Below are 17,304 nucleotides of genomic sequence, written 5' to 3'. Positions count from 1 at the left end.
TGATTTCCAATGCTCCATACACTGGTATAGACGTGCACTCTTCAATTTTACCATAAATGTTTTGAAAGCATTCTGGAACTGTGAATCTTGGCCCAAGTTCATTTCTGACAGAAGAAAAATCATGTCAGACTCATTTTGTACCCTACAAGAAAAAGCAAAGGGGGGGAAATCCTTTTAAGAAGTGTAGGTATTTTAAAAAGTGACTGCATTTCATGAGACAGCATAGCCCATGGATAAAGATGCAATAACTGCATTCAACTAATTTTAAATTGGGTCCAGCTTTCAGAGCTATTGTGACACTAAAACAATCTGAGAAGCCAAATTAATGGAAGGCAAGGTAAACAAATATTTCACTTAAATATAAGCTTTCGGCATTTTTTAAGTGGGTCTCAATTCCCGAAGTGCTGAACCCTTCCATACTAAGCAGAATTTGGTAGGTAATCAGTACTTAAGAATAATCTGGATACTTACTTCCTAATACGACTACTAATTGCATGTGCGTAACTTTTGTCTGCAAAGGGAAAATTTTTAAAGCATATGCAAGTGATTTGGGAATTTATACCCTCATTGTCAAAAGCAGCTTAGAAATTTAGGATGCCTATCCTCACTAATTTTCATCAAGGTGTCCTCCTAAATCTCTCTGTCACTGTTGCGAATAAGACTTAGGAGCATTAAGACATTTAGGCACTACATTCTTGGGGTTTTTTCCTTAATTATAACAAATAGTACTATTAGATCATCAAAATGTTGGTAATGTGAAATTACTTTGTATATGAAGAACATTAAAATAAATGACTTTTTTCATAATTGTTTTCCAATGTGATATCAGCTACTGTAGCAAGTGAACATGCAGATTTTCATGATTAGTGTGTTATTGAATTGTAATATCAAATTTAAAAGCAGAGTGATGGTAAAAAAGCTTACAAAAAATAGAGGAGAATGACAAGACCAGGGTGGTTCAGGGAGCTGGCAGTTTTCACTATTTCTTAATTTTATTTATCATTTTACGGTTGCGAGAAGGACAGCACTAAATAAGAGTAAAGTTCCAACTTTAAATGGACACATACCTACATCGTAAAATTCCCACTCCTTCCTTTCCCAATGCTGCTCCATTTGCTGGCAACAGCAGTTTGAAGCTTTGCATAGGTAATACAAATGAGATGAAGAAACTACAATTCAAAGTTCAGCAACTGAAAGACTCCTACTGATTTCCACATATTATGAAAAGCGGAACATGACATACAGCACGTGGGAACAAAAGTGATTTACCATCCATATTGATGAGCATGGCAACCAAACCAAAACACTGGTCTCCCAAAAGAGACATCCATTGAATCTGTCCAAAAGAGGAATCCATTGGAAATACACAGAACAGCCATTCTGTCTACAGAGGGAAATGCTAGAGATATTTTACCTACAGTTAACACACACACACACGCACATGTATTTAACTTAATAGAGACTGAAAAAGGTTCAAGGAGAAAAGCCTCCTCACATTGGCCAATTAAACAGAATTATGCTTGCATACTAGAGAAAAATTAATTAAAATTTCCAGATTTAGACTTTCAAAAGGTAAGAATACAGAAGAAAACTGTCTTTTGTACTGATACACAATAATTTAGGACCTAGCTCTAGCTAAGTGCACAGAACACTGGCCCCAGGGTTTTGCAGGATCAAGTTCATAGGTACCTGTTTTAATCCCATTTCCATGACATAGTTTAATATTGTATTAAAATTTTAAAAAGGAAAAAGAAAAAAGTCCTTCAAGAAAGAACTTTAAGAAAAGAAATATATCTGAACACAACTTCTTTCTCTTTAAAATTATTTAAACATCATTCAAAGAGAGGGGATCTGGCAAAACGACCTGTTTTATCTTGTTTACATGTAGAAGAGTTATTGAGGAAGATAAGTGACCACTTTGAAGATCTGCCTCATTTCTGTTCCAGTTTGCTGAAAGCATGCTTGCTATAGGTTGCTATGTGTCTCCAATCAGAAGTTGTTAAGTACACAAAATAAGGCTGGATTTTATTTGCAGAAGCAAATGTTCAAAGGTTAAAATTTATTGCTCCAAAAGCAGTATCTATAAACCAGGGCAATACCTTAGAGATTATTAACCTTCTAGTTATGCCAGTTACAATTTTTTTGTAAAACTTACCAGCAATCTATTCAACTAAATGTTTTCAATGTGCTTTAATCCTTTAAACAGTTGCCCACCAAAACCAAAAGAAAGCTATTTTTCTCTGAGAAGCTTGTGTAGTGCTGTTGCTTAGATGCTGTATCGTGTATAATTAAAAAAAAGAGAGACATAAAATTGGAGCCAAATCAGTCGAAAGTATTTTGGTCCAACATTGTGAGTCATGAAATACTGGTGCCAGTCCTCAGAATAATACTCACTTTCTTCCTGACTTTGGGTGTATCATATAACCTATCACTTTTATCACATCTGAAAACTAGGGACACTAAAGCAGAGTTACTGTGAAGATTGATTGGTTGTTAGCAAAGTGCCTTGAAGAAGAAAAGCATACCTTAGACTACATCACAAGAATATCTAAGCCCTTAATCCTAATTGTGATTAGAAGAGCGACCAAGGTATATCCAATTTTCAGAGGAATTCACTAACCTTTAATCGCCGTTACCCAGCAAGAATTGTGATCTATATGGTACAAAAAGATCAAGAGCAGCATAGCAAACAGGACCTTCTACAAAAACTTCACGCAAATAAGCAAGATATACAATTCAAAATTACCTTTGTAAAACAAAAAACTTCAAATATGCAGTATCTGCAATTGCTGAGGGGTTATGCAGTCATTAACATACATATGAGAGAGCATCAAGTGCGTGCTACCTTCTACCCAAGGAGCAGATTCAAAAATATATTCATTCTGGATGTTAACACAGAAATTAAAAAGCATACTCCTACTTTAGCACCCTTATTCAGTTTGCTGGTGCAGCGCAGGCTTACTCCAACCCAAGCTCTTACGTCCAGAGCGTACGCTGAAATGATGCATCCCTGCGAATGACTTACAGAGCCAGTCACATTTTGGAATGGCACTGGATGTTACTAGTTGGACACAACATTGCGCAAACCTCACTATGTAAAAGAATAGGCACAGGTTTTATGATTAAAATGTTTGCCAGCTGTTTTCATACTCAAAGAGCACAAATACTTTCTTGTACATTTTGTAACAAACTCTGTTCTAAGAGGTATCACAATAAATGGAAAGGCTTAATTAAGATACACCCTGCATGTTCTTGGTCTTCTAAGCCACAATAAAGTACAGTCACTCTTAAGGCAGGACAGACTTTCTATAGACAATAATCTCTCTTACCTGGGAGTATGAAAGAAGAGTTAAATTTGTGCAACAGAAATGCCAGTCTGCCAGGAATATAAGCCATGCATATGGCAAGAATGGCAAACAGTAAAGGCAATCAATTCCTTTGTTACCTCATGAAAGAAAGACCACACCAAAGAACGTCTCAAGGACTCAATAGCGAGCACCCAATAATCCCATCTAGCCATACTCTGGTCGGCATGAATTAGTTACACTAAGCGGGAGCCCTACACTACATGACACAGGAAGGAAACCAAATAAATATCAATAGAGGATTTGCTGTGCATTTCCATGGTTCTGTGAAAAAGAATCAATTTAACCTGGAGTTCACATGCAGGCTCTGTAACTCCTGCCGTATTAAGTCTGCTTGTTGAGCAGTAAGACATACTCTTACTACTGTCAGTGTTGATTTTGTAGCAGATTTTAAATTATTTAAATTTCAGAATAGTAAGACCCTCCTTTACTTCCAGACCATTCTTTCCTGGCAAATACAACACTGATGCAGATCATACATGAAATATATTGTCACTACTTTTAATAAAATGCAAAAGTTAACATTAAGAAATGAAAGGTAAGTCATTGGTAGCAGCGGTTAGAAAAACAGCAGTGGAATAGATAGAAGGGGAAATACAATCACCATGCTCCCAAGAAGTCACTTTTCATCATTTTTCAAAAGGATTTGTTAACAACCAAAATTTCAGAGCATGGAATTAAAAATTAAACCATTGAGGAAGGCTTCACAGACAACTGACATTTTTATTTCTACTGTTGGTCTCTTATGAAAAAGAAATACACATTAGGGATGAGAGACACACACAGTACAGAACTGAAACTTGTGATATATCCCTTTTTCTTTTTCCCCAGAAGAGCTCAGTTCAGCAAGTGAAAATAGTTCAGCTACATTGCTCGTTCAGCTCTCTAGGCTGTGCCACATCCGACAATACGAAGATATGATTTGGCATGTGCTTGCATTTCAAGCCCTGAAAATGAGACCTAACTAGGGTGTTGCATATTAAACCAGCCCAATTAAAAAGGGTAAATAAAATTTTCAGGAGCTTTGTGTTTGTAGAAGCTTCAGTGAAAGCAAGAGCAGTCTCTTTAGCTGTGTGGTTTAAAATTTTAAAACCATCTGCCTTCCTTCATGACTAGTCGGATTTTTTTTCCAACAGAACTGACCTCAGTTGACAGCATGCCACGTACTGACTGACCTTTCCTCAAGATTTATACAGCTGACTATTAACTTTAGGAGGAATGGGTGCGCGTGCAAAGACCAGCTTGAATAAAGGGTCAGTAACACCTCCAAAATACTGCATTAAAACTATCAGCAATACATAGTTCACTAACAAAGTCCTTAGCTAGCCATTCCATTGAAATTCCAAGTATGCAGTTCTAAAGGTATGGGCAAGAAGCATTCCTAAGCCTGATGTTACTGATGTGTTATTAGAGTGGTCACATGGAGGCAAGAAAACAAACATCTATTCCTATCACCTTAGCCAGAATGGGACACGCTAAGCTCACCTGCTTTTTTCGCCTCAGAAACAAAACCCCAGATAGATTTCATATCATTTTCAAGCTTCAAAGATGGACAGAGTTGTTTCTTCTTATCTCCATATAAACGTAAGACTAACTTTATGAGTAAGGGTTCCTAATAAAAATTATCACAGGTATAAACACCTTTAATGTAAGTTATTGTTGTACAGGCCAGTTTTAATCTACCACTAGTCCCTGAAATTGCAGTTATGATAGCTGTCATTAACACATTTAATTGCACATTTGTGATTATATTATTATTACCCAGTTTGGAAATGCTCTTTAGAGCAGCGCATATACCATAGTATACCATCTACATTGCCTGTACAAACAAAACTTTAATGGTTCCAATGGTTATCACCATGCTTGTTTTTATTGCTAGATTTTCATCACCCACTTGTTAGAAAACTAGAAAATTTTCTTCCTTCCCCAAAGATCTCAAAGTACACTGAATTTTACACACATACAACTTCACTTCAACAAACACTGAGGCAACTCCTGTGGACACTGGCTAAGTAGATGAATTATACATAGCAATTTAACAGGTGGAGAAAAAAAATGGAAAATTGTAACCTTGGAGTTCAGTTATTCTGGCAATCCATCTCTCTGAAGCATGCCAAAGAGCACAGCACTCTTGCTGCCAATACCACACAGATCTTTCCTGTTCTGTCTTTACCACCCGCTGCAGAAAATGGTGTAAATACAAACCTCCATATGGATGAGATTTCTGGATGTCTAGCCCACTACCTCAGAACTGCTTTTGCTTTCCCATCACCCCAGAAGATCAGGCGAGGGCCCATGGTAACACGACAGTTCCACAAGCACTTTAAAAAGGCATAGACAGCACCCTAGCCCTTCCGCTACCACCAGCAACTCATTGCCATCCCCTCACAGTGCAAATATGGACAAGACAAGGGCAGTTCACTTTTCCCCCCCTCCTCCTTTCTTTTCCCTTTTTTTTTTTTTTTTTTTTGACAGCAATGGCCACTAAAGCGTTCCTGGAACTACAGTGTCAGTTACTACTGTACACTGAAGATGGCTCTGAAGCTACTGACATGCTGGATCTGAGCAGGAAGGACACGTGCATGGCCAAGAAATTACTCTTGGGAAGGCAGACTCAGATTAACAGTCAATCAGCTCTCAAAAAACATCAGCCCCAAAATTTGGTAGCCTCAAACTACTAGACTACGTGCAAAGGTACGGCTCCTTTTTAATACAGCCACATGGTTCTGCTACACAAAATGGGAGGCATAAGAGTCAGGGTGCAGAAGATCATTTGAATGTTGCCATTTTAGTTATCTTATTCTCACTTTGGTGTTAAAAATCTGCAGTCCTACCCAGCAATCTTATCCTGCTATGTAAATCTTTTTAAACAAAATGCCTTATTCAAAGCTTACTATTGTTAGCCGGTATCAAATCAGTGTAGCAATTCGCCATCAGCGTATCTTGATCTAATTACGTTCTGGAAAGAATCGAAATAGATCTAAAGAAAATTCAGATAATGGAACAGGCAAAACAAGAAAGGGAAAGGAGGAGCATAAACAAAAGATAAAAGAAGAACAGAGAATAAAGGATAAAGCTCTGAGATACAAAAAATAGGATTAGGTGATAGTGAAATTGTGGGGGGTATGCACAGAGGCATCCCATAAAGAAAGAGGAAGACCAGGGATTAAAAATGTTACCATCATCTAATGCATTCTATGAAATTAAATGCCATTCACTGAGATGTGAAAATGGTGTGCTTAGGAGTAGAAGTCAAACAACGTGTCTGATCTGAAATCTATGAGCAACCAATGTTCATTTGTACTATGTCAATGGATTTCAGATACAGTCAACGGAGACAAACCTTCACCCTCCTATGGATCTGCCTATGACTGACAGCTCTGCATAACATTTAGCAATACATCGGAATTTAACTGCTGGCATAATGCTCACAAATAGGCCAAAGATGCCAAGGATACTTCCAGTATAGGAAATGTATCTTGTTTAATTTGGATGATGCTCAGTGGAGTTCTTTGTTCTCTTTAGTACACATCAGTACTAAAAAGTCTGTGGGCTCTCAAGAATTGTATTACAATTCCTTTTCTTTCAAGATGAAGGGAACAAGAGTCTGTTCTGACTTTTTTTTTAATGTCTATTCTTATAAGGGTACAGCAATTACAGAAGGCCTTACTTTTTCCATGTCCTATCCCATGATGCAACTTTCCTCAACATTCTCAGGATCCCAAGGATTAATAAAGAAATCTGTAAATATAGCAAAATGAATTATAAAGATTTTGCTACACTTCTCAGTAAAAATTCTTTCCTCAAAAAAAAAAAAACCACACAAAAAAAATAGAAGAGGAATATCTTTCCTCTCTTTAAGTACACACTTAGAATCCTTTAGTGCTGGAATTAGAAGGGATGTGTGAATACAAGTAGTGTCAAAATACAAAGGATACTGAATGAAAAACCACACCTTTGTAAAGGGAAACAACTCATTGTAATTTGCACCTCTTTTGCAAGCATACCCCTTGACAAATAGCTCATTGCAAAGAAATCCATCCGAGATAAAAATATATCAAATTCACTCTACGAATTGTAGCTAGACAACCATATAGAGGCAATTCTCAAGTCATAAGGTATGGTTTAGTTCTCCCATGTTAGTATCAAGCTCTTAGTAACGACATATAAAACCACCTTCGGAATAATTTTTTTCAGTGGGAACACTTACATTGACCTATAGAGTACCCATGCGTCAGGCGCTTTACAGAAAAGCATCAAGGCAGTTCTGATCCACTACCTTGATAACCCAGATGTTTCTCACTGCTGATTGCACTTACCTAAGCTGCCACCACCGAAAACAGACTACTACGCGGCAGTTTCAGAGGAAGGAACCCAGCCTTTCAGGCAGATAAAGGTTGTCTTCAGTTTGAAACAGAAGCCAACAATATTACTGGGCCTAATCAAAGACTTTTTTCAATACTTTTTACAGTCATTTTCTTTGTACTTCTGACACCATTTTTGTTAGGAAGATTTACTGTCTGCTTTTTAAAATTTATCAGTTTGCAATGGCCACCAGATGAAGGGATCTCTTTGAATCACTCTGTATGGGGAGAGTGTGAACATGTGCATTACAGTTAGAGCCTTAATTTCTCCCATGCTGGAAAACCACTTACAAACATCAATAATGAGGGGAAAATTTTCGAGACAGTTATATTCAAAGACATGCTGTTTACAAGGTGCTCTCTATTCTGAAGTTATTGCCTTACAATTATTCAAATTGACCGTGTCCCTTCATTTAAGAAGTAAAAACGAGATTTTTTTGAGTATCTGAGAAATTAAGAGAGTAATAGATTTACCTGTTGATTGATAACACATCACAAAAATAAAGGTTTCGGACAACAATCACTTGAACACCAAACATTGCCATTACAGTTACCACTGTCTTTTCTTAAAAAAAGGTCTATTTACTAAGCTACAAATACAAGCAACTGTTGCATCATCTTACAGTACTGGAATTGCTGTTGAGTATCAGGGCAGGGTAATAGGATAGATAAAAGTTCTCTAAAAGAGAAAGCACCAGAACTAGCAGAAAGGTGGGGTTGGTCAGCCCTTCATTTGAATGTAAATGTAATTATGAGGCAGGCAGTTAGGCTGACGTCAGACAAGATCTTGGTAAACCATTACCACCAGCACCTGGTAACACAGTTGATAATAAAAGAGGATGAAGTAGAAGATTCCAAGCAGAGTGGCATTATTAGAGAAAACCAAACACCGTTATTTTTAAGCAGCGAAAGAAAATAGGGAAGAACAAGATGTTGTGACAACGTATTTACAATCTGCGAGCGTCATGTACGTGAGCTCTCTCTTGGATAAAGAGAACAGCATGTATCCAGGATCTGCAAGGTGCAGCAGCAACAACCTGCCAGTGCAAAACTTTGTGTCCGCTCCACCCTATTCCGATTACATGGGATATCATCATGTGCCAACTCTGGACAACCACGGACAGCCTGCGGGAACCTGGGGATCTCACTATGGCCCACAGAGGGAGGACTGGAACGCTTACGGCCCAGGACCTTCCAGCACGGTTGCTGCTGCACAGATCAATGGCTCGTCTCCTGGACAGGTCTCCTACAGTTCTGCTGATTACAGCTCCCTCCATCCTGCTGGATCTGGGGGGTTACCTCCTGTAGAAACAATTAATACACAGCAAATCTCTCCCAACAGCCAAAGGCACAGCTCTTACGAATGGATGAGGAAAACGGTGCAAGCTAACACTACTGGTAAGTGTATATTCAACTTTCAACCTGAGAAAGCATCTTCTGCTATCACCGATCTTATAAATAATTAACTTCACTTGAAGCACATAGGTTGGTGGGTCATTTATGACATTTATTTAACCTACTGCTGTTTAATGCAGTTTTAACTAAATTTGCACCAGTTTCACTTTCATCCCATAAAGCCTTTATAGGGTTACTATAGTGGAATGGCTGTTGTGTTTAGATATGGCTGCATCTCACTCAAGTCCAGGAATCCTTGTTGTGACATTCTGTAAAGCATTTCGGATGAAAAACACAATATTCTTGAGAATGTTATGGAACAATGAATGCAGCAACATTTAACAGTTACAGGCAAAAATACTACATAATTATTTTGTGCCGCAAGGTAAATATCAATATAAAATCAGGTTGATCCTTTTAAATCTTTACAGACTTTTCAATACTTTTAAAGAAAATTACGTGCTCTGATCCAACTGTAGTGATTACGCAATTTTCTGCTTTTGTTCCTGTGTCTTTTATTTTTCTACCTAGATTTATTAGGTGAGAAGAAATATTCCTAGAGAAGTAATCTGACTCAAATGATCGGCGTAGACTATTTTGTTTGCAGACCACCTCTCATCAGTTAAACTTCCTTTTCATTTAGTTTCAAATCGGTTTTACAGTATTTTTCTCGCGTACCAGAATTTTGCAGCATGCCACAATTACACAATTAAAAATCACTTTCTTGCAAGCGTCACTCATTGATGCGCCTGTTTTTGTCACAAGCTGCATGCCAGATGAACCTTTCAGTGTATATTCCCAAGGTGTAAATTGGGTGTAGCAAGGTTTGCTAAATCTATTGTTAAGGTTAAAAGTAGTAAGTGTGTGTTAGAGAGCATCAAAGAAAATGCTCTAAAGAAGGAAGAGCAATTACAATTGGAACAATCTTAGAAGACACAAAAAATCAGCACTGCTGCTTGAGACACAGTCCTCCTTCAAACGCTTATCACTCAAGAGCAAAATTAGTCTGGTAATTGTTTCTTAGTTATAAAGCCGATACACACAGTTTTCCTACTGTTACTAAATATAAAACGCCTAGTGAACATTCAGATATCACAACGCCATCCTTCCACTTGGAGCCTCTACAAAGGTCTTCAAAGCCAAGCAGATTTATAGTCTGTTTTTTCCCCCTTATGTATACTCATGTAAATCAGCAGTAACTTCATTAACATCATTGGAGATTTCCAGGTGTAGAAGTGATGCAAGACTTGAGTGTAGACCAAATTCAATTGAGACTACTGAATGTCAATGAGGCAACCCTGCCCCTGTCATGTCACTGCATTTTAAACGTGTTAGCATTCTTAAAGAATAAAACAGACTTAAAAATCTAAATCCTAGTCTTACACTTATTGCACAAACATTGAAGACCCTGAAAGGTTTCTCACTCGCTTGCTCGACTTTGTAAAATACATATGCAACTCAGAAATGCAGTTATGTGCTTAAATTCATCTCTAGTTTGAAAAGCACTTACACAGAACTTACATACATGCCGAAATACTTTATGAACAATACTGGACAGGTGAATCAGGGCCTGTCAACAGATACATGTCCTGAGGCTGTACATTCCTGGAGCCCAATCCTCTGAAGTGTTAAAAACGGCTCGGGACTTCACAGAATTGGGCTCAAGACATCAACCCAGCTTAAAAAAAGGGTTTGGGAGAGTAAAGCACAAATGTGGCATTTTGCAAAACAAGAAAAGTACCTAATAGATTTGGCTTTTCATTGGTGTTTTTAAAATAATGTTAACTGTAAAAACTGGAAAATTTTAATAATGACACATAAAAAGTTGTGGAAAATGAAAGGAAATTCAAACAAATAATGACAAGGCTAAAGTTATGCATGTAACAGCTACATATTAACTTATCAATGCTTTCTCTAGAAGATAATGTAAGAAACTTACTTGATGCCATTATAACCACTCTTTGAAACAGACTTGCTCTCTGTTTTTCCTTATTGCTGCAATATTATCCATGCTATCAAAGTAGCTACTGGCTCCTCTCCTTCAATATTATTGCTTCTTAATACAGTTCATTGCTCTAAACTTTCAGAATTACAGCCCTAAACTTTACAAATATATTAATATACATAAATATGTGTATGGCCTTAACTTCACTAGTGGCGTGTACTCACGTCGATGTATGTGAGCAGCGTGGAATAACAGAAATCAAAACACATCTAATTAAATGAGGGAGCCTGCTGAAATACCGTCCTAAAGACAACTGGAATTATTTTTGAGGTGGGGATGTTAATGGGAATTTTTTCCCCTCTATTTAGACTCTATTAAATACACTACATTCTGATTCAATATTTGTATTTAGCATTTTACACAAAAAATTAAATTGCAGGAAAAGTGAAATGAAAATTTACCTGACCGAGTCAATTCTCAGGATGAAACATCACAAAGACAGAAGTACTATGTCCTTTCAACAGATAAAATTTGATTTGAAATTATATATCCTCTTACTAAACGACAGTAACTGTATATTCAGAACCAAACCTTTTTTTATTTCAAATACACAGACATTGCAAACATATGAGGCAATAAGAAATTTTAAAAAACAAACATCAAAAGTGGGCTTGGTAAGATATCTTCCCAGACAGGCTATCAAAATGAGAAAAAGAACATCTAAAGAATTCCTTACAGTCTGATCCTGTTTTTACTAAAAATCAATGACAAAATGCTCTATCAACTTCAGTTATGTAAGAGCAGAACTTCAGACCAATTCCTTTCTAAAACCTGTGTAATCAACAGTGTAAAATGTGTATTTTATGAGAGCCTTCAAGGCATGAAACTTACTGAAAAGAAGGTATGTAAACAAGGGCCTAGAAAATAGATTTTATATCTTTTAAATCTTCATATGAAACTTCATCTGGGAGTGACCCTTCTCAGAAAGAGAATGGACTTTAAGGGAATTAAACAGAAAGACAGCATTATTTTTATATTTTGCAAGGTCAGCCTCAGCTTTTTTATTTTTTTAACTATAGTCAACACATTTTATGTCTTTGTTTAAACAAGCGGTGATGTACAAATAATTCAGATTACATCACAGCAGAAACACAGCCAGAAAGCAAAACAGAAAAGCAGGAAAAAAGGCCAGGCCTCTGCTCTAATGCTAATTTATTTTGCTTTGTAAACTAGTTGTGACATCTATTTTCCACTGGCCTACATTGTCTGAGGTTTTGAGGCCTATCTGTCATATTGAGGCAACAGACCCTTTCAACACTTCTCTTCGCTTTGATATGCAGTCTTGTCTCTTCCTTCTCCCTCTTTTCTTCAGGAGTTATATTGCCGGAAAGGGTGATGATTTTCACAGCAAATAAAGAGGCCTTCTCCTAGCTTTATTGTCTTCAGAAGAAATGCTCTGTGAATTTTATGACCAAGGGGAATGGGGAAAACTATTCCTTTTCTCCACCCCCTCAAATCATGGTTATATTTGCTGATTATAGTGAAGCCGGAATAACCCTGTTGAATTTTAACTTGTTTTCAAAGATTACCTTCTAAGCCTTCAGTTTACAAGGAACCCGAATATCTATACTATTGTTAACATTATAACTATCACTTAGAGCAAATATTTCAAAGCCAACAATTTGTACCTTGAAAAAAAGTAAAGTCAGTTTGATGATTGTTTCAGTCCTGCAAATCTAGGCAGGAAAACCTTGTACGCTAGAAGTCGAAGTGGCATAGGATTTGGGAAAACATCCTTAATTATGCATATTTCAAAATGTCTTGAGCTATGCCTACCTCTAGCCTTCAGATAAAAATATCGCAGTCTATCCTCAGTGTTGGTCCAAAATTAAAGAGAACTGAGGAAAAAATATTCCTTCATCTATTTCTGTCCTTTTTTCCTCTGCTAAGATGAAAGAGTCTGACATTTGTTTAGGGCTTGTAAATTCCAAACCAATTGGCTTGTGTTTCTGAATGTGAAAGGGGTTCTTGATAAGATCTCCTTGTCGCTCCTTTGTGTGGCGTGTGCTTCATCTTAACACCTCAATGGATTTTAGGGAACCACTTTAAAGGAGTCTTTGTCCTACAGTTTGTCCCAGAAAACTCACATCAAAAAAAACCTGGGAAGATCAGAAGAAAAAGGAAAACTATCTAGCTGGCTGTTGAAAGTGCAAAGGAGAACAAATAAGTTGAAAAGTGATCTCTGTATTATTATTGCATGAAGAATTGTTTAAAAAAGTCTATGAAATGAGAGATACCTTCTAACCATCAAGTAATGCTTCTCTTAACAGTATTCATCCAATACATCTAAGAACATTTCTTTTATACATTAGAGAGAGGATGATACTGAAATCCTTTTACAAGTATTTTATTGCCTCGTCTTACAAATTGCCAAGTGCCTTCAACTCGAAAGGGAAGCTCAGCACACAGAGTACCCCCAGTAACAGCTCTACAGGCACTCAGCATCCTGCAAGACCGGACCTTTTTGAAAAAATAAATTCAAATTTTTATTGAACTTATAAGCACGTCCTATGGCCACACAAGAGTGTGAAAGCATTTCTAATAGGACATTTCTTTGTGTTAGAGAGGCAATCTTTAAAAACCCAAATAAAGAATTAGGACACAGTACAACTAAACAAATTGTGACTGAACTTCAGTCTTTAAATCCTGTGTATTTATGCCTGCCTATACACAGAAGTCACTTCAGTGAGCACTGACATGAGACCCCTTTGAGATCAAATATAGCCAGCACCAATTATGTACTGCTATGAATCATTTAAGATGCTTCAGGGTGTTTTTCACTTGAGCTTTACATTTAAATGTATGTTTACAGAGAGAGGGAGATAGAGGGAAAGACAGTTATGATAACCAATACTCACTCACTTATTCACTCTGCACCTCATATTCCTTCTATGTAACACAGAAAACAATCCCGTGCAAGTACTCTGTAGTTTAATGAATGTCTGTAAAATGTTTGAGATGTTTGAAAGAAAGATGCTATAGAAAAATCAAATTCAACATATTAATAATATTTCTTTCTTAAACAGGTAAAACAAGAACAAAAGAAAAGTACCGAGTTGTTTACACAGATCATCAGAGACTAGAATTAGAGAAGGAATTTCACTGCAACAGATATATTACAATAAGGAGAAAGTCAGAACTTGCAGCAAACCTGGGACTATCTGAAAGACAGGTACACAGAGACTATCCATCATTCATACTCACCCATTCACCAGACACTGTTACTGCCACAGGACACGAGCAGCATTCACGTTCTGTATCCAAAAGTAGAGGGAAGGCAACCATGAGTATATTTCACACGCAGGGAATACACTACGCAAATACAAATTAATGAATAGGTTAATTTGACAGAAACCTCCAATTATGGGTAACTAAACGTTAGGAATTAATTTACACTAGAGAAACTACTTACTCTTACGTGCATAACAGCTTGCTAGACAGCTGGAAGTTAAATAGTTCAGCTTAACATTATGTTCTCAATAGTTATGACATTCACCATTTTATTTCTTCTTGCAATCACACAAAACGGTGGCCAGAAAAAATCCAAAGCATTGGATATATTTCAGCTGTAAGCCAGGAAGATGAAAACTCAGCATTCAAAGAGCAATCAAATGAGATATCTACGTATTTTTTGTTACAAAATTATTGCCACTATTTCCACAGGCCACATTCTTCCTCAGTCAGTTAGATTTCAGCACATTTTAAGGAGTTTTTACAGCCTTTGGTTTTCAAGTCAGGATTTCTTTTTGCTATTATGTTCACAGGTACTTCACCTAGAGTAGTAGTTCACACCCACTATATACAGGATGCTTTAGGCTATAAAATTTGGTGCCAAATACACATATATGTAGCTAAGACTATCCATTCAGGAACTTTTCAAGTGCACAGTTAGATCCATTGCTTCTCTGGAAAGCAGCTCTGCATTCATTCATATCAAGTACATATTTAAGCTCTGTCCTGAATAAAGATAGTCTCCTGAGCAGGGGCCCAGGTATCTTAGCTGTGTTCATACAAAGACTAGAGGAATTCAGGATAAAGAATTTCCTAAAATCACTGTGTAAGCACACTTACGAAGCACAGCTCTGCGGTCTGCAAATATAGTTAACTGTTGAATCCAACCCTCCTTATACAACAGAATTTCAATGGTTCTGCTACAGTTGGAGGATAAGGGAAGATTTGACGATACTGAATAAGGCATCTCATACCTTAGCAACCAGATTTATTGCCCCCAGGTAAATTTAAACAAGAGATCTTTCTTTTTAGAATTTCACAAACTTTCGTTCTTTCTGAATATACACATTCAGTTCTCTAAAATATTCTCCTCTTTCAGTGGCCTCCTCTGCTTCTGCATTCAGTCTGTGCAAGAACATGGAATAGAGAGGGACCAATTGAGGCTGGAAGTGTAAGGATACATGGACAAGCAATGGTATTTTAGGATCAAGCACTGGATGCAGTGATGTTCAATCTCAGACCTAAATAGTACATAGATTACACTCCGCAGACTATAAGTGGCCCCAGAAAGTAACTACAAAAACAAGTCTATCATTGATGGACTAAAGTTTGCTATACAGTAGGATGTAGCTCCATCAGAAATGTTCAGAGAACTGCAATTACAAAAGATTCAAAACCTCTGCTTTAATGTTATGCAAGCTGGCTGATTTAGAACACAGACATGCCTGGAGGAACCAGTGATACTGCATAAAATCAGTAGTTTCCTTTTACATAGCTGTTGCTCTTAAAGCCGTCCAATTTTTGACTGGTAAATTTCCTTCAAGTATAATGTAGACAAAATACATACTCTATCTGCACTTCTACGGGACTCATGACAAAGCTAAATGCTTCTTACTGTCATTACCAGTAAGGTAATAAAATAATAACTATTTGGAAAATAATAAAGAGAGTTTTAATATAAAGCAATGGTACAACTTTCTGTATAATATTGTATTCAACACACCTTAAAGGATATAACAGAAACTGTAAAGTGAGAACACAGAAAATTAACGATAAAGAAAACACAAATGGGGTTTCCTACTCATTCACACTTTCACATAAGGAAAGAAAATAGATACTTAAACTAAAAGTAGATTTCAAACAGATAGGCGTCTTTTCACATGCACAATTAGCCTGGGAAATTCATTGTCATTAAGTAGAGCTGATATACCTATTTATACACGACATAGTACATATATTTTACATATATAAACATAGAGCCCAGTAACAAATTTTTTTGTTAACTTTTAAAACACACAATAATATACATACACACACAAATCACTCACAGCATAAATGAAGAGAAAGGACCCTCACTACCTGTGTTTGAATTAATCTGTAACATAGATGAAGAAGTAATCTTCAAAATTATTCCATAACAACACAAGGCACTGTCAAAGCTTAGATGATGAACGGCGGACCCTGAGTCTAAATAACTAAGCTGACTCCTATGTTCTGAAATATAACAGAGCACGTTCACTTTACACCAGGTCTAAGAAAAGAAAGTCATTTTCTATTGATTATGACGTAGAAAAGGAATACAGAGTAACTGAAAAAATTTTCAGTGCACAAATCCAGTGTTGGTTTTTTTGGTTTATGGGTTTATGTTTTTTTGTGGGGTGGGGTTTTTTTTGTTGGTTTTGTTTGGTTTTTTAACATATCTATATTTTCATTGCTACTATTACTGTAGAAAGTCGACCACTACTTTGAATTAATCAGATAACATTTATAACACCACAGGTGAAAATCTGGTTCCAGAATCGCCGAGCCAAAGAAAGAAAAATGATCAAGAAGAAAATTTCTCAGTTCGATGGCAGCGGGGGCTCAGTTCAGAGTGATTCTGGTTCACTCAGTCCAAACGAAATATCTAGTTCTCTGTTCCCACCACCACATGGAATAAATGGATTACAGCCTAATGACATTCATCAAGTCATAGTTTCAGAATGAACAGAGGAAATAAAAAGGAAAAAAGAAAAGCAAGAATGGATTTCCCCGCTGCCCCCCACCCCCTTGAAAACTCAACTTTGCAAAGGACCATTCTCATTTAACTGTCTTCAGATTGCTGATTTCTAAGTGCAGGATCTGGGACTATTATCAAACTATTTTACTTATTGCAGAAATCTCAGGGAACTTGCACTGCTAAGATTCATCACTCAAAATCTTTGAGTAGGAGGTAATTTGCTTC

The 17,304-nt window shown here is 36.9% G+C and overlaps 1 protein-coding gene across 1 annotated transcript; it reads left to right on the top strand.

Moving 5' to 3' along the window:
- Positions 1 to 8,694: 8,694 nt before the first annotated feature.
- Positions 8,695 to 17,066, top strand: LOC143164749 (homeobox protein CDX-4-like). The gene is made up of 3 exons (XM_076347671.1): positions 8,695 to 9,127; positions 14,156 to 14,301; positions 16,860 to 17,066. The coding sequence occupies exons 1-3, from the start codon at positions 8,695 to 8,697 to the stop codon at positions 17,064 to 17,066; spliced, it is 786 nt and encodes a 261-aa protein (XP_076203786.1).
- Positions 17,067 to 17,304: the final 238 nt, after the last annotated feature.

This window comes from Aptenodytes patagonicus, chromosome 9 (assembly GCF_965638725.1).
Source record: "Aptenodytes patagonicus chromosome 9, bAptPat1.pri.cur, whole genome shotgun sequence".
Classification (NCBI taxonomy): Eukaryota; Metazoa; Chordata; class Aves; order Sphenisciformes; family Spheniscidae; genus Aptenodytes; species Aptenodytes patagonicus.
Note: the sequence above shows the minus strand (reverse complement) of the source record. Positions and strands in the feature narration are given on the sequence as shown.

Coding starts and splice junctions, on each gene's coding strand:
- LOC143164749 (XM_076347671.1), top strand. CDS start 8,695: ATGTACGTGAGCTCTCTCTTGGATAAAGAGAACAGCATGTATCCAGGA. Junction 9,128..14,155: donor GGTGCAAGCTAACACTACTG/GTAAGTGTATAT, acceptor TTTCTTAAACAG/GTAAAACAAGAACAAAAGAA. Junction 14,302..16,859: donor TGGGACTATCTGAAAGACAG/GTACACAGAGAC, acceptor ATAACACCACAG/GTGAAAATCTGGTTCCAGAA.